Genomic DNA, 22,150 nt, shown 5'->3' with positions numbered 1-22,150 from the left:
TGATTAAAAAGCACTTTCAAATAATGATAGTTTTCATCAAAAAGGAGCCATTTTCAAAAGAACACTCCTGCAAAAAAACGAGCATTCTTTTGAACTCAAATATTATAACATGAAATCATATATAATCACCGTTTCCACTCACATGAGCTCTTCCCACCCACCCAGCCTGCCTGCCTGCCAACCTCTTGGCCTTGCAGCTGTTTCATCAGCTGCTTTATAACAAGCAGTGACTCATAGTAGGGGGTGAGGACACACGGGTACATACTGCTGCGGTCCCCTCCATGCTGCAGTCAAACTAACCCTCACCCCCATGAGCTTAGCTCTCCTCTTTGGCGCTGCAGGATGGACGGGAACGATTGTAATGAGGCGGATGCCGCGAAGGAGGAAAACATCCGGCTCCTAATAGAGAATGGAGAACTACGGAAACTTATAGGCCTGATGCAGGAGAATGTAGAGCTGAGAGCCATGCTAAGAGACCACAAGCCGGAACAGCAAAGCACGTGCGGCGGCGGCGGCGGCGCCCCCGCCAGCAAGAAGCCCTCCTGCGCAGAGAGTCAAGCCGACACCTGCCCCGGTAAGACTAAGGCTTCATTAAGAATAGCGTCTGTGGAAAGGGAGAACCAGCGCGGGCGCGCGCGCGCGCAGGCAGGGCCCGGGGCGCCACCTAGCCCCCGTGTGCTCTATGCCATTCACACTGTCCATTAGCCATGCACCGAATGTCTGTAGAATGAACCAGGTGAGAGTGCTTATGGGGGATTGGGGTCATGAGGGGAAGACTCCATGGGGCGTGTACATCGCGAGAGACGGGACTCGAGGAGGCTGAGCAGGGCAGTGGATCTTGGACCCACCACCCCTGCCCAATTAATCGCTGTGCTATTCCAAGCTAGTCTCGAAAATGGCCAGCACCTCCTGACTGGGCAGCTGGAGGCCCAAGTATCAAGATTCTTACAAACTCTGGGCAAAATGTCTGTCCCTCCGAGCAAACTGTGACATATTACATAGTAACAGGCTGCCTTCACTCGAAACAGCCAAATGAATGTAGCGCCCCCCCCACCCCCACTCTGAGGCATTGAAAGATGTGCAGCATGAACTCAAGGTGGCGAAACATGGATACACTGCAAATCTGGACACACATTGACATCAATACGTGGTTTCCAGATACAATTCTGAACCCCCCTCTGCGGCCCCCAGCACGGACCCCCCTGGCTCTTGGAATAGGAACTTTGTTGGGTGATTAGAAGCGGAATAGAGTCCCAGTGTTGTGGACACCTCTCGGTGCTGGTCTAGTCTGAACGGCTTCGGGTGTGCACCTACTTGGTTTTATATATTGGAGAACCCAGAGTGCCCTCCCTTATGCCCCCTGGGACGCCAATCAATCATTCCTTTATGGCGTGAATGGTGTGTACGTGGAGGTTCACCCCCCGGATTGGGTTTATGAAGGGGGAGCGTGCAGCACGCAGGCGGATGGGGGAAGGCAAAGGCACAGGCCTGAGCAGCGCCCGGCAGCCCTCACCTGGTAGCCCTCACCTGGCAGCCCTCTTGTGTTTCATCATTGGGCCTGTAATAAGCAATTACCTCACAGTGCTGGGAGAGCGCACATCTATATATAGCTGCCCCCAGAGGAGGCCTGCATACAAGCAAGTACACTGGGGAGTCTGGGCAGCAGTACGCATGTTTTGGTACCTTGGTGGGAATGGATCTGAACAGTCATGACGTGGATGGCATCAAGGCGGAGAATTGCCGCCTGACCAAGGAAAACGGAGAGCTGCGAAAGCTGGTCGGGCTCATGAAGGAGAACCTCGGGCTGAGAACGCAGCTGGGCCAGGCCAGTACCAGCTGTAGTGTCCAGCAGAAGCCGGAGTGTGGCAAGCCAAAAGATTCCTGTCAAAGTGCCAACAAATGCAGCTCAGGTAGGCCGAAGAACTGAGTGAAGAGCTGAGAGTGGAGGCGCCACCCCTCACAGGGGCTTTTCGGGGGCAGGAGGTGGCCACTGCTTGCAAACGCAGTCATTGATAAAAAAAAAAAAAAAGACTTGCATGGCGATGCCACTGCAAGCTTGATGCTAGGCTATATTATATGCCTTTAAAAAGATTCTTTGGTTTGGTCATTATTGTGATCAGCAGGGTTGGTTGCCACAGGTGTGTGTAGTTAACGCTTAGAACAAGGTGCACTGGAAGCCAGAGGGCGGGCGGGTGGTTGGTCAAGGAGGGAGGGCTCGGGAGAGTCCGGGGGTGGAAGGAATGGAACGGGCATCTCAGGCGGGCAGGGCTCTCCTATCTCGTATGCCCTTTGGTTAGGGGTCATCTATCTACTCTGATGAAACATCCTCTCCCCCCACGTGCCTGGGGCACACTAAACGACACGGGTAGACCTGCTGTATCTCCCCATTCTCCCTTTCACGTCATCACTTCACCCAGGCCAAGCAGGCGGCGTGTGCCAGGATTTCGTGTTCTGCTTTATTGTAGAACAGTGCCATGGGCACAGTGGCCGCTCTAGAGCAGTGCTGCAAAGGTTCCAGCTGCCCTCTGTGTCTCTGGGCACTGTGAGGTCATCGCTTGTGACATGCAAGGGCAGCGGCTGCAAAGGCACCGGCCTAAGATGGAGGTGGGCCCCAGCGTTCACTCTTGCAAAGGATTCGTTCCACAACAGTGCTTCCACGTATTTCCTTGCAGAGAATTCATCATCCCAAATGAATTCTCACAGGGCAGCCCCAAAGCATACCACACCCATATTCTGGAATGGGGGCCCGTCCGGGAGTGGGGAACTGCTCTGCTCTTCACTGAGGCGAGCAGTGGGTGTACAGTATACATGTTCGCGGCCATGACTCTGAATAGACATGAAGTCCAGAGTGAGGGCAAATGGCCGACAGTGGCTGAAAGCCTCCACTTGCTGCTCCTGCCCTGCAAGGGAAGCATCACTGCGCTTGTAACAAGTGATGACGTCACAGTGATGGGAGTGCATATATAGCTGCCCAGATGGGCCCTGCCTACATACAAGGCCAGTTGGACGGGGAGATCCCAGGCTGTTTTGCTCTATAGTATAGCTTTCCAGAATGGACATGCTAAACAGCCATGACGTGGAAAGTCTCCAGTGTCAGAACAAGCGGCTGGTGAAGGAGAACACGGAGCTGCGGAAACTGGTGAGCCTGCAGCAAGAGAACGTGGAGCTGAGAACCGTCCTGAGCCGGGCCAGCCGCTGCAATGACAGCTCCCCCAGCCCCAAACGCTCGTGCTCCCCGAGGCATGCACAGTCAGCAACCAAAGAATGCGCAGGTAGGACTGGCGATGGCATCTAGCGCCCCGAAGACGAGCAGGCGAGCCGCCTAGAATAATCAACATGGCCTGAGCCCCGGAATAAGACAGGGCGGGAGGGGAGGGCAGTGCTGGGGAGGCAAGGCCACCGAGTATAGCATAATGTCTGAATAAAAGCACGTGTTTGGAAGTTTAAAAGGCCCCCTGATGTATTGAGTGATTTCATCTTGATCTGTCTGGCTGCCTCATATAAAAACAGCATGAATGCGAGGTTCCTAGTCGTTATTCCTCTTCAGAGATGAATAGCACGAGGAGAAATGAAAGTATGACCCATATACCAGTGGGTATGGAGTTCCAAAGGCGGGATGAGATGTGAAGAGTGGGTGGGTATGGAGTTACAAGGGCGGGATGAGATCGGAAGAGTGGGTGGGTATGGAGTTCCAAGGGCGGGATGAGATGGGAAGAGTGGTGGGTATGGAGTTACAAGGGCGGGATGAGAACGGAAGAGTGGATGGGTATGGAGTTCCAAGGGCGGGATGAGATGTGAAGAGTGGTGGGTATGGAGTTCCAAGGGCGGGATGAGATGGGAAGAGTGGTGGGTATGGAGTTACAAGGGCGGGATGAGATGTGAAGAGTGGGTGGGTATGGAGTTACAAGGGCGGGATGAGATGTGAAGAGTGGGTGGGTATGGAGTTCCAAGGGCGGGATGAGATGTGAAGAGTGGGTGGGTATGGAGTTCCAAGGGCGGGATGAGATGGGAAGAGTGGGTGGGTATGGAGTTCCAAGGGCGGGATGAGATGGGAAGAGTGGGTGGGTAAGGAGTTACAAGGGCGGGATGAGATGGGAAGAGTGGGTGGGTATGGAGTTCCAAGGGCGGGATGAGATGTGAAGAGTGGGTGGGTATGGAGTTCCAAGGGCGGGATGAGATGGGAAGAGTGGGTGGGTATGGAGTTACAAGGGCGGGATGAGATGGGAAGAGTGGGTGGGTATGGAGTTACAAGGGCGGGATGAGATGGGAAGAGTGGGTGGGTATGGAGTTACAAGGGCGGGATGAGATGGGAAGAGTGGGTGGGTATGGAGTTCCAAGGGCGGGATGAGATGGGAAGAGTGGGTGGGTATGGAGTTCCAAGGGCGGGATGAGATGGGAAGAGTGGGTGGGTATGGAGTTCCAAGGGCGGGATGAGATGGGAAGAGTGGGTGGGTATGGAGTTCCAAGGGCGGGATGAGATGGGAAGAGTGGGTGGGTATGGAGTTACTGGAGCAGGATGAGAGGGTATGGAGTTACTGGAGCAGGATGAGATGGGAAGTAAAAGGCAGAGCACTGGGGTCGAGGACCCCGTGGAGGTTGTAGATAGTAAGATCAAGGCGGCCGAGGCTCTTGGAAATAGAACGTGTGAATCCTGGCTCCGCCACCCCTGTGCTATGCCAAAGTAGAGCATAAAGTACTCGGCACATCCTACGAATTGCCAGCTTAATGGCTGAATTCTCAAGTAACTGATTCGATTCTTAGAAAGGGCGGGGCGCTCCACTCAACCCTATTCTCCTAGAGTTCCATTCTCCTGCCCCCCACAACTCATCCCAGCTCCTACTACCCATGCACTCAACTAGTAATCCCCTAGGTGAGCCCCCTTCCGAGCTAGCATCCCCGTTTCTAAATCCCTTAAGTACAGGCATTGAAACTCTACTGCAAAATGACAGTTCCCATAAAAATTTGACTGAAGTGCAATCATTGGGCAGGCCATAACACGACCGGTCCATATTCTCATCCTCACTTGTTGAATCAATGAGGATGTGCACAGCAGAGCTGTGTTGATGCTCCGCCCTGTCTCAGGTTTACCTATAACTTGTACCATGAGCTGCACAGGGTTTGGGGGACTATTCTGGTACTGTGGTCTTCACAGCCTTCAGCTAAGAGTGCAGACCATCCCCTGCCCTCCTGCTCCCTGCACCCAGAATTTACCTCCCAATCACAGGTCACATAAGCCTCTGGATCTGCTTAGTTCATGAAACCCGTGCCCAACTTGTCGTGTTCCTTAGCTCTTTCTTTACATGTTTTAACTTGCTGTCTCTATCATACATTACATTGGTGTCCCTTGACTTGAGGCAATAGCTTTACTGTACATTCAAATTCATCAAGTCCAGTGGATGAATTTGAATGTACAGTAAAGCTATTGCCTCAAGTCCAATACACAAATAGTTGGACGTTGTGATAGCGTCTACACACGTGCATGTTTGTTGGGGGTGTTGGAAAGAGTGGACGACTGGTAGACTCAGTTTTAAGAGACTGAATTGTAATGGCAAACTGGTAACCAGAAAACATTTTAATATCTTTCAGCTTCAAGTTCACAGGAGGAAATGAAGGAGGCCCCAAAGCATTGTGGTACGTTTGTCTCTACTTAGGTTGCAATCCCTCACAGCCACACAGCTCTCATCCCCATGACACGAGGGTACTTATTTGTCTATGGAGCAGCACGAATGGAGGATGCTCAGGGACTACGTTGAGTTTAATTTGTTCCCAAATTCCTTTATTTACATGATGGTACGTTGCACTGTGAGTAGAAAATAAAGGCGACGTGCATAATGCTAGCCTCTATGTCTTGCCATAAACCGCATGTCAGACACGATGCCCTGAAACTAGATCCACCTATAAGATCAGCTGCAAGCCTTGCCTGCACTGTGACATCACTGTCCATTACCATGGAGATTGCAGCTGGCTGGTACCTGGGGAACCCCAAGGGCAGGGGTGGGACCAACATAGGGGCTACAGAGCCCAGTCATGTCCCAAACACATGGCTAAGCCTGGAGAAGACAGACCCCCAGTGGGCAGGCCTTTTTCCAGGCAAAGCTAATTCAAATGTTTTGTAAGGTCGATGCACCCCCAGAAAGTTAGGACCCTTCCTGAGGCAAGGAGGAAAGGAACATCTGGTTGTGTAGGGGCAGTAGGTGATGAAATCGGAGCAGAGCTCCCATTGCAAGCACAGGCAGAGACTGACCGATAGTGCAACGTCATTCCTTATTTTTCCTGTCTTTTCAGATTCCCAGCAGATACATAAAATGGGGAGGATTGTAGGAGAGATTGCATTTCAGTTAGACCGGAGAATACTTGCCTACATTTTTCAAGATCGTATCAGACTTTATGGTATAACTGTGTCCAACATACCACAGAAAATAAAGGAGGTAAGATGGCGGAAGGGGGTTACGACCAAAGTGTTTTCAAGACACCCACTATCAGATCTGTTTAGTTGTGATTCTTGTAAGAAATGACCTCCCTTGTGTAGCTTGATACCACAAACACTAAACACTGGCAGCATTTCACCTTGCTAAAGTGTGTATCCCATCCTAGAATGTGTCAGCCAATAGCATTTCTACACATTCAGAACTCCAGCCCCACTCGGCTCAAGAAAGCCACAACACACAGCTCCTGTCCAGGTTGTAATAGCATATTAGTAACCAAGTCTTGCAGCATGCTGACGCTTGGCAACGTCCATTCTGATCTACACTCGGACTGTTATTATGGTTCTAAGGGCCCTCGTCTCAATACTTGAACGAAGCTTTCATTAAACCTCACGTAAGAATAGACACACCTGTAGCTATGTTGACCAGGATATGTATTAACACAATTGCACGGCAATTACACCTTACATTAAATTACAGATTGACCCTCCTTATTCAGACAGGTAATTTGTCTCTTAAAATTAGAAAATCCATTTGGACAGAGTTCAACACTTTACGTTACATAGTATACCACATTACACCATGTATCAACACTATATTGGGATCTCTATACAAGCTGCGCATAGCGTGAATCTCAAATAGCAGCTCTGCTACTATTTTCAACCCCACTACTCAAGAATGATGCAAGCCTAAACTGCCAAAATAAGCCCAGTTTATGCAGCCCGAGGGTTGGGGAACTTTCAATCATTTGGCTGCACTAGCTGATGTATGGAAACCACTACATAGTTCAACGGACTGCTGAAGTAGCCCGGATGATCCGCAGCTACTGGATGCAACTCTTAATGGCACTGGCACCCTATCCCAAGGGTTCCTCATGCAGCACTCACTGCAGTCCATGAATGCGAGCGGGAGCTGTCCTTGCAACCTCTTGCTGCAGCCATCACCATGGCTCTGTGCTAGACCACTGACGCCTCTGCAGGAACACACAATAGGTTACACACAAGGCTTTCACGTCTCAGGAAGAGCCCTGGCCTCTGCGTGCCAGGCACAGGTCCTCCACCCAGGGAGATCTCTCAGTCAGCAGCTACTTCCTGAAACTCACAACATCAAGCACCTAGACCTTACCTGGGCTCCAAATGGTACATGCGCACACTCACTATTCATAGTGCTGTAATACTTGTGTAGGGTTCCTTCGAGGGATTCCAGAGCAGAGGTGATTTTCCCATCTTTTAGTTGATTGCAGAAGTCACGAGATGTGCAGAAAGAGCCTCAAGCAACGTAAACAAACATTTCTTGCTAAAGTTCACAACAAAGTAATTTACGTGTAGCTTTAGCGTAGTAATTTAGTGCTCGCATAGGCAAATGGCACAGAAGGTTAATTTGAGACAAAAAGAGGAACACAGTTAAGGTACTCTTTAGTCGATCGACATTGAGCATTAAGTGAGTATGTGCGCTTCACGGTGGTTACTTTGCAATGGCAGCTATTGCTGAGCTGACAAGGGGAGATTCTATGTGCTTTCCATCCATGCTAGTAGGACAGGCTGCCGAGCAGTTCACTGTATGGGACTGAGCAAGTGTTGCTCGCGCTCCACGGTGGTTACTTTGCAATGGCAGCTATTGTTGAGCTGACAAGGGGAGATTCTATGTGCTTTCCATCCATGCTTCCATCCATGCTAGTAGGACAGGCTGCCGAGCAGTTCACTGTATGGGACTGAGCAAGTGTTGCTCGCGCTCCACGGTGGTTACTTTGCAATGGCAGCTATTGCTGAGCTGACAAGGGGAGACTATATGTGCTTTCCATCCATGCTTCCATCCATGCTAGTAGGACAGGCTGCCGAGCAGTTCACTGTATGGGACTGAGCAAGTGTTGCTCGCGCTCCACGGTGGTTACTTTGCAATGGCAGCTATTGCTGAGCTGACAAGGGGAGATTCTATGTGCTTTCCATCCATGCTAGTAGGACAGGCTGCCGAGCAGTTCACTGTATGGGACTGAGCAAGTGTTGCTTGCGCTCCACGGTGGTTACTTTGCAATGGCAGCTATTGCTGAGCTGACAAAGGGAGATTTCTATGTGCTTTCCATCCATGCTAGTAGGACAGGCTGCCGAGCAGTTCACTGTATGGGACTGAGCAAGTGTTGCTCGCGCTCCACGGTGGTTACTTTGCAATGGCAGCTATTGCTGAGCTGACAAGGGGAGATTCTATGTGCTTTCCATCCATGCTAGTAGGACAGGCTGCCGAGCAGTTCACTGTATGGGACTGAGCAAGTGTTGCTCGCGCTCCACGGTGGTTACTTTGCAATGGCAGCTATTGCTGAGCTGACAAGGGGAGATTCTATGTGCTTTCCATCCATGCTAGTAGGACAGGCTGCCGAGCAGTTCACTGTATGGGACTGAGCAAGTGTTGCTCGCGCTCCACGGTGGTTACTTTGCAATGGCAGCTATTGCTGAGCTGACAAGGGGAGATTATATGTGCTTTCCATCCATGCTAGTAGGACAGGCTGCCGAGCAGTTCACTGTATGGGACTGAGCAAGTGTTGCTCGTGCTCCACGGTGGTTACTTTGCAATGGCAGCTATTGCTGAGCTGACAAGGGGAGATTCTATGTGCTTTCCATCCATGCTTTCCATCCATGCTAGTAGGACAGGCTGCCGAGCAGTTCACTGTATGGGACTGAGCAAGTGTTGCTCGCGCTCCACGTTGGTTACTTTGCAATGGCAGCTATTGCTGAGCTGACAAGGGGAGACTATATGTGCTTCCCATCCATGCTAGTAGGACAGGCTGCCGAGCAGTTCACTGTATGGGACTGAGCAAGTGTTGCTCGCGCTCCACGGTGGTTACTTTGCAATGGCAGCTATTGCTGAGCTGACAAGGGGAGATTCTATGTGCTTTCCATCCATGCTTCCATCCATGCTAGTAGGACAGGCTGCCGAGCAGTTCACTGTATGGGACTGAGCAAGTGTTGCTCGCGCTCCACGGTGGTTACTTTGCAATGGCAGCTATTGCTGAGCTGACAAGGGGAGATTCTATGTGCTTTCCATCCATGCTTCCATCCATGCTAGTAGGACAGGCTGCCGAGCAGTTCACTGTATGGGACTGAGCAAGTGTTGCTCGCGCTCCACGGTGGTTACTTTGCAATGGCAGCTATTGCTGAGCTGACAAGGGGAGACTATATGTGCTTCCCATCCATGCTAGTAGGACAGGCTGCCGAGCAGTTCACTGTATGGGACTGAGCAAGTGTTGCTCGCGCTCCACGGTGGTTACTTTGCAATGGCAGCTATTGCTGAGCTGACAAGGGGAGATTCTATGTGCTTTCCATCCATGCTTCCATCCATGCTAGTAGGATAGGCTGCCGAGCAGTTCACTGTATGGAACTGAGCAAGTGTTGCTCGCGCTCCACGGTGGTTACTTTGCAATGGCAGCTATTGCTGAGCTGACAAGGGGAGACTATATGTGCTTCCCATCCATGCTAGTAGGACAGGCTGCCGAGCAGTTCACTGTATGGGACTGAGCAAGTGTTGCTCGTGCTCCACGGTGGTTACTTTGCAATGGCAGCTATTGCTGAGCTGACAAGTGGAGATTCTATGTGCTTTCCATCCATGCTTCCATCCATGCTAGTAGAACAGGCTGCCGAGCAGTTCACTGTATGGGACTGAGCAAGTGTTGCTCGCGCTCCACGGTGGTTACTTTGCAATGGCAGCTATTGCTGAGCTGACAAGGGGAGACTATATGTGCTTCCCATCCATGCTAGTAGGACAGGCTGTCGAGCAGTTCACTGTATGGGACTGAGCAAGTGTTGCTCGCGCTCCACGGTGGTTACTTTGCAATGGCAGCTATTGCTGAGCTGACAAGGGGAGATTTCTATGTGCTTTCCATCCATGCTTTCCATCCATGCTAGTAGGACAGGCTGCCGAGCAGTTCACTGTATGGGACTGAGCAAGTGTTGCTCGTGCTCCACGGTGGTTACTTTGCAATGGCAGCTATTGCTGAGCTGACAAGGGGAGATTTCTATGTGCTTTCCATCCATGCTTTCCATCCATGCTAGTAGGACAGGCTGCCGAGCAGTTAACTGTATGGGACTGAGCAAGTGTTGCTCGTGCTCCATGGTGGTTACTTTGCAATGGCAGCTATTGCTGAGCTGACAAAGGGAGATTTCTATGTGCTTTCCATCCATGCTAGTAGGACAGGCTGCCGAGCAGTTCACTGTATGGGACTGAGCAAGTGTTGCTCGCGCTCCACGGTGGTTACTTTGCAATGGCAGCTATTGCTGAGCTGACAAGGGGAGATTCTATGTGCTTTCCATCCATGCTAGTAGGACAGGCTGCCGAGCAGTTCACTGTATGGGACTGAGCAAGTGTTGCTCGCGCTCCACGGTGGTTACTTTGCAATGGCAGCTATTGCTGAGCTGACAAGGGGAGATTATATGTGCTTTCCATCCATGCTAGTAGGACAGGCTGCCGAGCAGTTCACTGTATGGGACTGAGCAAGTGTTGCTCGTGCTCCACGGTGGTTACTTTGCAATGGCAGCTATTGCTGAGCTGACAAGGGGAGATTCTATGTGCTTTCCATCCATGCTTTCCATCCATGCTAGTAGGACAGGCTGCCGAGCAGTTCACTGTATGGGACTGAGCAAGTGTTGCTCGCGCTCCACGTTGGTTACTTTGCAATGGCAGCTATTGCTGAGCTGACAAGGGGAGACTATATGTGCTTCCCATCCATGCTAGTAGGACAGGCTGCCGAGCAGTTCACTGTATGGGACTGAGCAAGTGTTGCTCGCGCTCCACGGTGGTTACTTTGCAATGGCAGCTATTGCTGAGCTGACAAGGGGAGATTCTATGTGCTTTCCATCCATGCTTCCATCCATGCTAGTAGGACAGGCTGCCGAGCAGTTCACTGTATGGGACTGAGCAAGTGTTGCTCGCGCTCCACGGTGGTTACTTTGCAATGGCAGCTATTGCTGAGCTGACAAGGGGCGATTCTATGTGCTTTCCATCCATGCTTCCATCCATGCTAGTAGGACAGGCTGCCAAGCAGTTCACTGTATGGGACTGAGCAAGTGTTGCTCGCGCTCCACGGTGGTTACTTTGCAATGGCAGCTATTGCTGAGCTGACAAGGGGAGACTATATGTGCTTCCCATCCATGCTAGTAGGACAGGCTGCCGAGCAGTTCACTGTATGGGACTGAGCAAGTGTTGCTCACGCTCCACGGTGGTTACTTTGCAATGGCAGCTATTGCTGAGCTGACAAGTGGAGATTCTATGTGCTTTCCATCCATGCTTCCATCCATGCTAGTAGGACAGGCTGCCGAGCAGTTCACTGTATGGGACTGAGCAAGTGTTGCTCGCGCTCCACGGTGGTTACTTTGCAATGGCAGCTATTGCTGAGCTGACAAGGGGAGACTATATGTGCTTCCCATCCATGCTAGTAGGACAGGCTGTCGAGCAGTTCACTGTATGGGACTGAGCAAGTGTTGCTCGCGCTCCACGGTGGTTACTTTGCAATGGCAGCTATTGCTGAGCTGACCAGGGGAGATTCTATGTCCTTTCCATCATTGCTTCTATCCATGCTAGTAGGACAGGCTGCCGAGCAGTTCACTGTATGGGACTGAGCAAGTGTTGCTCGCGCTCCACGGTGGTTACTTTGCAATGGCAGCTATTGCTGAGCTGACAAGGGGAGACTATATGTGCTTCCCATCCATGCTAGTAGGACAGGCTGCCGAGCAGTTCACTGTATGGGACTGAGCAAGTGTTGCTCGCGCTCCACGGTGGTTACTTTGCAATGGTAGCTATTGCTGAGCTGACAAGGGGAGATTCTATGTGCTTTCCATCCATGCTTCCATCCATGCTAGTAGGACAGGCTGCCGAGCAGTTCACTGTATGGGACTGAGCAAGTGTTGCTCGCGCTCCAAGGTGGTTACTTTGCAATGGCAGCTATTGCTGAGCTGACAAGGGGAGACTATATGTGCTTCCCATCCATGCTAGTAGGACAGGCTGCCGAGCAGTTCACTGTATGGGACTGAGCAAGTGTTGCTCGCGCTCCACGGTGGTTACTTTGCAATGGCAGCTATTGCTGAGCTGACAAGGGGAGATTCTATGTGCTTTCCATCCATGCTTCCATCCATGCTAGTAGGACAGGCTGCCGAGCAGTTCACTGTATGGGACTGAGCAAGTGTTGCTCGCGCTCCACAGTGGTTACTTTGCAATGGCAGCTATTGCTGAGCTGACAAGGGGAGACTATATGTGCTTCCCATCCATGCTAGTAGGACAGGCTGCCGAGCAGTTCACTGTATGGGACTGAGCAAGTGTTGCTCGCGCTCCACGGTGGTTACTTTGCAATGGCAGCTATTGCTGAGCTGACAAGGGGAGATTCTATGTGCTTTCCATCCATGCTAGTAGGACAGGCTGCCGAGCAGTTCACTGTATGGGACTGAGCAAGTGTTGCTCGCGCTCCACGGTGGTTACTTTGCAATGGCAGCTATTGCTGAGCTGGCAAGTGGAGATTATATGTGCTTCCCATCCATGCTAGTAGGACAGGCTGCCGAGCAGTTCACTGTATGGGACTGAGCAAGCGTTGCTCGCGCTCCACGGTGGTTACTTTGCAATGGCAGCTATTGCTGAGCTGACAAGGGGAGACTATATGTGCTTTCCATCCATGCTAGTAGGACAGGCTGCCGAGCAGTTCACTGTATGCGACTGAGCAAGCGTTGCTCGCGCTCCACGGTGGTTACTTTGCAATGGCAGCTATTGCTGAGCTGACAAGGGGAGATTCTATGTGCTTCCCATCCATGCTAGTAGGACAGGCTGCCGAGCAGTTAACTGTATGGGACTGAGCAAGCGTTGCTCGCGCTCCACGGTGGTTACTTTGCAATGGCAGCTATTGCTGAGCTGACAAGGGGAGACTATATGTGCTTTCCATCCATGCTAGTAGGACAGGCTGCCGAGCAGTTCACTGTATGCGACTGAGCAAGTATTGCTCGCGGTCCACGGTGGTTACTTTGCAATGGCAGCTATTGCTGAGCTGACAAGGGGAGACTATATGTGCTTCCCATCCATGCTAGTAGGACAGGCTGCCGAGCAGTTCACTGTATGGGACTGAGCAAGTGTTGCTCGTGCTCCACGGTGGTTACTTTGCAATGGCAGCTATTGCTGAGCTGACAAGGGGAGATTTCTATGTGCTTTCCATCCATGCTAGTAGGACAGGCTGCCGAGCAGTTCACTGTATGGGACTGAGCAAGTGTTGCTTGCGCTCCACGGTGGTTACTTTGCAATGGCAGCTATTGCTGAGCTGACAAGGGGAGATTCTATGTGCTTTCCATCCATGCTTCCATCCATGCTAGTAGGACAGGCTGCCGAGCAGTTCACTGTATGAGACTGAGCAAGTGTTGATAACGCCACGCTGGTGAGTTGATAGTCAATTGGGAGTGAGGATGGTCCTCTCCCCAGCTCGTCAGCACAGCTGTCAGTGTGAGAATGTTAACTTTTGCCTACCAGCAATTCAAATTGAGAGAAGGAAGACGTGTGCATGATGGTTTCTGTTAGATCGCAAGATCTGGTTTTCTCTTGTCATCGTAAAGGCAATAAAAGTAGCCTAAGTGTCTATTGTGCTTGTAGCTAAGGTTGTCCTAAAAGCTCCTTTGGCGGGGCATGAAGCAAAGGATACGATTTTGACGGTTGAGATTACCCATTTCCTAGGCGTTTGTTCAGACCCCAGAACATTTTCTTCTTAGTAGCTAGTACTGGAAGAAGAGAGTACCACAGAAAATGTGCCAAAGGCTAGAGGTATGCGGCCTTGTGGTGATGAGAGAGATTAGAAAGTAAGGCATGAAGGGGGACCTAAGATTCCAGGATGGCGTAAACTAGGATGCAAAGGCACTGGGTGGGTGCTTAATGAGTGCTGCTTGTGGCGTGGGATTCAGTATCACAGACATCTGTAGATTTAATCAGCTTCTTGAGGGAGGTCTTCGTGGGCTGTCCCTGGTTGAGTCAACACCATATGGCCAGGTTTGGATGTGGGGAAGATGGAGATTAAGGAGAGTAATAACTTGTTGGAGTAGGCTGTCATGTAAAGGTGAGTAGGATGTTTCCGATGGAAGGCTTGATTCCTCACGCTGTAGTTTGTTCTGTACATCGTACGCAGGATGTACAATATGAAACAAGGTTATAACCACGTTAGGGACACAACTGTCGGTTAGCACGTGCCACAGATGGCCTCAATAAAACCAACTCCAATGGAAGGTTGAAGGATTTTATTTTGATTTTCAATTGGCCTAGTACCCATCCCCCTCTAGCGTAGGGATGTGCAATCCCACCCTAGCCCTGGCGTTCCAGTAACCCCTACTATCTAAAAGCTATCTATATATTATGGGCTGAAGGCAAATACCTTATTTGTCTAAACGTCCTGAGGGAACAATCTATGATACCAATCCAGGACCCCGGTTGGATAGTGCCATTCAGTCACTCTGGGAGACTCGCCTGCTCTTCTGCATCTGTCTACTCCTTTCCCTGTTGCGTTCTTTGCCTGCTTCGCTACTCTCGTCACTTATGGCCCTTCCTCTCCTCACACCCCCTCTTTCTATTCTCTGTCCCTCTGATGTTCATAATACTATGATCTTCCTCTACCCTCTGATCTTACTCTCGACATCTCTCTTATCCTACACCACCCTACTCTCCTCCAACTTCCATACCACTACTACTTCTGCCTCAGCACTACTCCCACCTTCTCACTGCTACTACCACTTCCTCACCACTACTCCTGCCTCCTTACCACTACTACCCCACCTCCACACCCCTACTACTTCACCCCACCTTCTCACCCTCTTTTTACTCACTCGTGCAACCTTCACTCCCTACTCTCCTTCCTACCACTTCCACGCACACCATACATGCACACTGCTATTGACTGCCTCCATGCTTCTTTACACTGTCTTTCTGGTTTCTTGGTCCACGCCTCCTCTGACCCCCACATCATCTTGTTTCCTGTTGCACCTTTTATCCTCCTTCTGTCTCCATTGGTTCTCCCCTCTTGGTTCCCCAGGCAAATCTTTCCATGCCCAGGAGGTGGCACAAAGTGTTCAGCACATGTAAAGGGGTCAAAACCCCACCTCTTTCTCTCATGTGGGTCCTCCATGGATCATCAAGTTTCAGGTCATGTGTATGTTCAACTCAATTGTAAGGCAGTCTCAATGATAAGACGCTCCATGGCTCTGTAACTGGTGAGTAGTTGCTCCTCTTCTTCTGTCTCCACTGATTCTCCCCTCTTGGTTCCCCAGGCAAATCTTTCCATGCCCAGGAGGTGGCACAAAGTGTACAGCACCTATAAAGGGGTCAAAACCCAACCTCTTTCTCTCATGTGGGTCCTCCATGGATCATTAAGTTTCAGGTCATGTGTATGTTCAACTCAATTGTAAGGCAGTCTCAATGATAAGACGCTTCATGGCTCTAACTGGTGAGTAGTTGCTCTGGCGAACACGTCTGACAGTCGGTTTGGGAAAGCCGCGCGGCTGTTGCAAAGTGCTTCTGGCAGTGTTCGGCACATGTTCCAACTCTCGGTTTTCTCACTCCCACGGTGTCTTACAGCGATTCCATGGGGTAACACTGTTGGTTGGGGTGCGCTTGTATTAAGCATATTTCTAGAGGCTCTTGTGGGATGTTTAATTTTTGATACACCGCTGGGGCTGCTGATAGTGGTAGTTCTCTAGGAAAAAGAGACTGACCAGCATTTCAAAACCGGTATGGGGTGATAATTACACTGGAGCATAGGAAAGGGGCAGGGACTGGGGCCCTTCCTCTGTGGTAGGGCTGGCTTCCACCATGCTAGACCTCCCACTCAAGGCTGAAAGGAGACCCCCATCCTTTCACAACAAGGACAAACCACTGTTGTCACACACCTCAACCCTTTCTTCCAAGTCCTACAAATACCTGGGACAGCCAGCTGCCTGGGATTACCCGACAGTAAATCAACATTAACTTGTTTCGGCCCTTCTCAATGTCCTATTCAGAAAGAGGGACATTGAGCATAGAACCCATCTCAAGACACAGGGGTTGGTGTCCTTATTCTGGCCATCTACACCAAGGGCACATGGTAGGTGATAAGTTTGAATTGGCAATCATTGAGGTAGTATTTCATATTATAGATGGCCCACTTAATCACCAGGCACCCTAGTTCTACCACAGGGTAGTTTCTTAGTCGGGGATGGAGTTTCCAGCTGATGGACATTACTGGCTTCTCCTTCCCTCTTGTGCATCTGAGATAGAACTGCCCCCAAACCAACTGATGGGGCATCGGTTTGGAAGCTGAATTATTTTGTGAAGGTGGGCATGACAGACACCAGACCTTTGCACAAAGCATTCTGGAGATTTCTGAAAGCCTGTTGGGGGGGTGTGTCTTATTTGATGACATTGTAATGAGATGTGATCAACTTGTAAGTTAACAGCGTCTTGTTCTGAAATGTTTGGTATTAATCTGTCATAATCACCAACAAGATCCAGAAATGCTTGAATATCCTTTTTCGTTAGAGGTCGTGGTGCTTTTTGCATTGCTTGAACCCTTTGTTGTTGTGTTAACACTTGCCCATTTCCCACTTGGAATCCCAAGTATTCTATGGATGATCTCACTAGATGACACTTAGTAGGATTAGCAGTGAGGTTGGGCTTTCTCAGTTGCTCATGTACCACTGCCAAGTGTTTCAGGTGGCCATTCTGGTGGGGCTGTGGACAATATCATAGCGATAAGCTCCAGCAAAGCCACTGCACAGGGCCAAAACCTGGTCCATTAACCTTTGGAAGGTAACTGGAGCACCCTGGAGGCCAAAAGGGAGAATGGAAGAGGCCTTCTGCAATGGTGAAGGATGTTTTCATTTTTGCTGCTTTGTCCAGTGACATTTGCCAATATCCCTTGGTTAGGTCCAAGGCTGATTTTTGCTCCACGAGGTTGCCCACCAGATCATCGATCCTGGGCATCCGTTGTGCAAAGAACTGAGATCTTGTTAAGCCGCCGGAAGTCGATGCAAAACCTCCAGGTATTATCAGGCTTTGACACCAGGGTAATCGGGGAGGACTATTAACTGTGGGATCTTTCGATGACTCCGAGCTCCAGCATTGTTAGCTCTTTTATAATCTAGTTTCTGGCCTCTGATAGTCAATAGGGTTTTAGACGGATATGACTCAACTCGGCCTGGCAGGAGAGGGGATTGTATTTCATGCACCACATCTTTAACACTCCCCGTCTTTGTAGCAAATATGTCTGGGTATCTAGCAATTTAGCTACTTCCTGCTGTCTGGAGCAGGGAGATCTGATGGAAGCTTGACCCATTGAATTTAGATTGGTAGTGTAGGCTTCCGGGTATTGTGTACATAGAATTGTGCATTACTCTTTTCCCTCCAAGCCTTCAACTTATTCAGATGATAAAGTTGCAATGTCTTCCATCTATCGGCTTTCTGGTCTTTATATGTACTGGATGAGATTACCTCAATGACGTTAGGTAAGGATTTTGCAAGTAACTTGTTTTAAGTGGTATGTAATCTTTATCCGCTTTGTTATAGGCCTTCTCTTATCTGGCCAGGGCAGCTTGTGTTCTCTCGTATATTGTACTCTCTGATGGTCGCTGGTCTGTTGGTTGGCATGCCCTTCCCACTCTTCTCTTATGAGGTCTGGTATTTCACAGGGGTTACAGCCATAAACCATTTCAAATGCGGAAAACCCCATAGACAGAGGATGGATAATCGTTAAAATTGCAAACAGGCCTATCGGAATAAGCAGCCCCAGTTTGTTCCATCCTTGACCACCAGCCTTCTTGGGATGACCTTTAAGGTCTGGTCAAATCGTTATACTAGGCCATCCATTTGGAGTTGCTGTGCTAAGATGTTCATGAGGTCCTTGGTTGTCGTCTCCCATGAATCTGAACATGAAACTGCTACCCTGGTCAATAGGAATTTCTGTAGGAAAGACCACTTTGGTTTAAAACAAAAAAATACAGCGCCTTGAGGATGGCCTTGGTATTGTTACTTCATAATGGAAAGGCCTCCTGATCTTAACGTCTCAAAGGATCCAACAATATCCATACCAATTCTGTAGAATGGGTTCCCTATTATTGGTCTGGGTCCATCAGCCGGAGAAGTCTTCTGGCAAATTGGGCAGGTTGCATAGAATTGCTTGTCTTTAGCATATACCCCTGATTTGCCTTGATGAAAGAAACTAATCGGACAAACACATTGAGAAGTCCCAACTTAATTATGTAAGGCGAGGGGCGGCTGTGCAGGGTTTAACAGAGGTATTGAGGGCTTGTGTCAATACACCAGCTTCAGAGATTTGGGGTTATTCCGACCTAAGTAAAGATGGAGCAGAAAGAAATGGCCATGATGAAAAAGCTATTTTCTCTTCCAAGGACCATCCTGTCTCTCCCCCTAAAATTGGAGTTAGAGGTGGACGGCTTTGTGTATGCCGCCAAGCTGTGCCCCCTGTTTTATTTCCATGCTTGGCACTGCGCCCTTCCTTACTAATTATAAAGTAACTCTCTTGGGAGAACTTGCACAGGATGGTGCAAGACCGCTTCCATGGGTCAGCTATGTATTCGACTTAAGTGTACAACTAGGCCTCCCCCCAATCTCTGTTCATGTACACCAAGAAACTTTGATAACGAAAGAGTATATCAAGCAGAAGTACAAGGATTGGTGTTACAAAACAAGTCACTCTGACATTAGTTTGACCCGTACAAAGGGGATATATTCCTTCTACCAAGAAAAAGATGAGGCCCATACTTTGTTTTTAAAAGCTAGACTAGAGATACTCCAACTGACAGTGGTCACAAGCTCTTGGGGTAGAGGAGACATGTGAGTGTTCAAAATTTGTGAGAAAGGGGCTGAAGATCTATATAACACTTCTTGTTCATGTGCCCCTTGTAAAGGAGTTTGCAGCACAAGTGGCTTGCCCCCACCTACATAAAGTATAGCATAAAGAGTATAACCACGGCCAGAAAGCTCTTTATATGAATCCAAAATAAAGTAGAGCTCCAGGCCCAATCGCATTTCTTGAAAAGAGACTGGTGCCCTTGAAAAGTATATTGTCTAATTGACTTGTCACTCTTTGATGTTTGTTTAATCTATATTTGTAATGAATTCGCTTTGGGCCTGTAAGTTGATATTGGTTTTTAACCTATTTATACTACTTATATTTTGTAATGACTTTGTTTTGGGTTTGTCACTTGATAGTGATTTTTAAGATTTAGGATGTTTTTTTTCCAATTTTAGGTGGATAAGTTGGATGAGTATTTTCTATTTCTTAATTGTGTAATCCAGCTCTAATCATCGTATGTTATCCTTGCACTTTTATGGCGACAGGCCGAAATATAGTTAATCACTACTAATACTACATATACCCCTGGCCAGTAGAATCATCTGCTCAACAATGACCTTCTGGGTGTTCTGCCATCAAGTTGAAGTGAACAAGTTCTAACACAGCCTTTCAGAACTGCTTAGTTAGCAAGAGTTGGTAATAGGTCCTTGTACCTTTGGGTTCACATTCACTCGGTACAGGTGTCCTCCCGTGTCCAAGAAGCGGGCTTTTTAGAGTTCACCTCTCAGCTTCGGATAGCTGTCTTGTCCAGATCTTACATCTTCTGGATGTACCGGAGATCAGGATTTCTAACAAAACTAGTTGGGCTGCTGGTATAGCCAGGCTTGATATGGGCCAGATTTCACACGTTGAAGGACCCACCTTCATTTCTCCTCTGTAGTCCCCGTCAGTGACTCCTGCTCCCATGTATAAGAAGCTAGTCCAGACTATGGGGCAATTCTATTCAGGACCACGGTTGTATATTACCTTCTCCAATCACTCTGGGGCACTTGCTGGCACTTCCAGACGCATCCTCTTTCCCTTTTCTATTCTCCTTACTTCCCTATTCCCCTCCCTTCCGTTCCTCCCCTTCCACTCTCCTTAAATTCCCTTTCCCACCAAAGTTCCTATCGCAATGATGTACTTCCACACTCCGATATACTACTCTCTCCTACATCACTATACTCTCCACACTACTCTTCCCACCTCCCCACCACTAATACTCCTGCCTCCTTAAAACTACTACTCCCGCCTCCTCACCACTACTACTCCCACCTCCACACCACTACTACTGCCATCCCACTTTCTACTCACCCATCCTATATCCACTACTTACTCTCCTTACAACCACTTCCAGACATACACTCACAACACAGTAACACTTTCTCTCACTAGACAATACCTCACCTTGCTTATAAATTGCCTCAAGGCTTCCACCTTCCTTTGTCCTTCAGGTCTCTTAGTGTGCAGCCTCCACCTCCAACCTCACCCGACTTTCCATTTCCTGTTGCTTTTTTCCCTCCCTCCTGTCTTTTGGCTCTCAACTTGGTTCCGTGGGCGGGCCAATCCTCTGTGGGCCAAACAGAAAAGCACATAAGGAGGCTAAACCCTTTCTATCATGTGGGTCTGCCGCAGATCGCCAACTATTACAAGCATTTTAATTGAAGGGAAGAGGAGTGTCAAGAGAGGTAAAAAGATGGTTTGAAGGCAGGAAAAGTATATACATGGAACTGTTTCTAGTGGGAGAGAAAGTGAGAGTGAGGAATCCCAGGATGCAGTTTCAGTCCAAGGTGTTAGCAGACTACCTGGGTAGCGCTTGTTTAAGAAATGAGACCACAACTCTCTCTGTATTGTCCCAGGCAAAATGGGCTAGACGAGAGATTCAATAGAGTAGTGAAAGGGATGTTGCTGCTAGCTTTCATGTCGAAAGTAGATGTTCTAACGACAGTGAGGGGCATGGTGTGGGCATACAGAACGACACAACATTTTTCAACTGGAGTGCTGCCATTTGTGTCCCTCAGGGGAAGGAGGCCTATCTATGAGTTGGCCCCAGAAACCGTTTGCGCGAATCAAGTCACTTGTAAACAGTCTCTATTGACGAGTCATTCTGCGGCTCAGTCAGCAGTGAAAGCCGCTCATTGGCTTTGGTGCGGTTTTGTTAATGTGTCGACCCTCGATTCCATAGCATCAAACCTCTCTCGAGCAGCTCTTGTGGGCCATGCACTCCAGAAGATCAACTGCTGGGGCTGATAGTACTTGTAGTTCTCTAGGAAAATGAGGGAACGACTAACCAGCATCAGATAACAGATGTTGGGAGATTAAAAGTGATAACATGCAATTACAATGGTACATGGTAAGGGAGAGGAACAGGGCCCTCCCAACTGCCGCCTCTCCCCTGTGGGGTAAGACCGGCTCTGGTTTCTAATCTGGTAGGCCTCCCACCACGGGATGAGAGGGCTCCACATCCCTTCTTGGCAGGCATTCATGCTGGATGTCACTAAGTAAGTGCTGTAATAATGTTTCACTAAATTGAGTATCATTAACTTATTGACCTCAGAAGGATGGAGGGCCGAGTTGACCCCAAAGGGATCCACAAAGTGGAGGGTGTATCCATGTGAAAGCGGAACTCTTTACCCATGGGCTATTCACATAAATATAAGAATACCTCGATGCATATAGGATGCTGTACCAGTGTGATGAGGGAGTCTTCCTTGTGGTGTTAACAATCGCATATGATCCTTTATATTTATACTAAAATGTGGATTTCCATTTCTGAGTCTGCTGCCCTATTTTAGCCCTTAATGAAGACTCGGCCTCTTGCCTTTTCTTTCGATATCACTTAGTCTCCTGTCCCTAAAGGGAAAATTAAAATGCTATCTGCCATACTAAGTGAACCTTCAGG

At 49.2% G+C, this 22,150-nt stretch overlaps 1 protein-coding gene across 2 annotated transcripts in view; it reads left to right on the top strand.

Moving 5' to 3' along the window:
- The first annotated feature begins 261 nt into the window (after positions 1-261).
- Positions 262-22,150, top strand: part of LOC138498106 (speriolin-like protein) — a 213,496-nt gene continuing 191,607 nt past the window's right edge. Inside the window, exons 1-3 of one of the 2 annotated variants that reach the window (XM_069621963.1) lie at positions 262-1,910; positions 5,587-5,631; positions 6,286-6,428. In XM_069621963.1, coding sequence (XP_069478064.1) covers positions 1,694-1,910; positions 5,587-5,631; positions 6,286-6,428 — 405 coding nt within the window. In that variant the 5' untranslated portion in view covers positions 262-1,693. Of the gene's footprint in view, positions 1,911-2,989; positions 3,273-5,586; positions 5,632-6,285; positions 6,429-22,150 lie in introns of those variants that run through there. The other variant, XM_069621962.1, reaches the window with a different exon arrangement.

The sequence above is a fragment of the Ambystoma mexicanum genome, chromosome 5q, assembly GCF_040938575.1.
Source record: "Ambystoma mexicanum isolate Mex_15411 chromosome 5q, UKY_AmexF1_1, whole genome shotgun sequence".
Taxonomy (NCBI): Eukaryota; Metazoa; Chordata; class Amphibia; order Caudata; family Ambystomatidae; genus Ambystoma; species Ambystoma mexicanum.
This window is presented reverse-complemented; position numbering and strand designations above follow the sequence as displayed.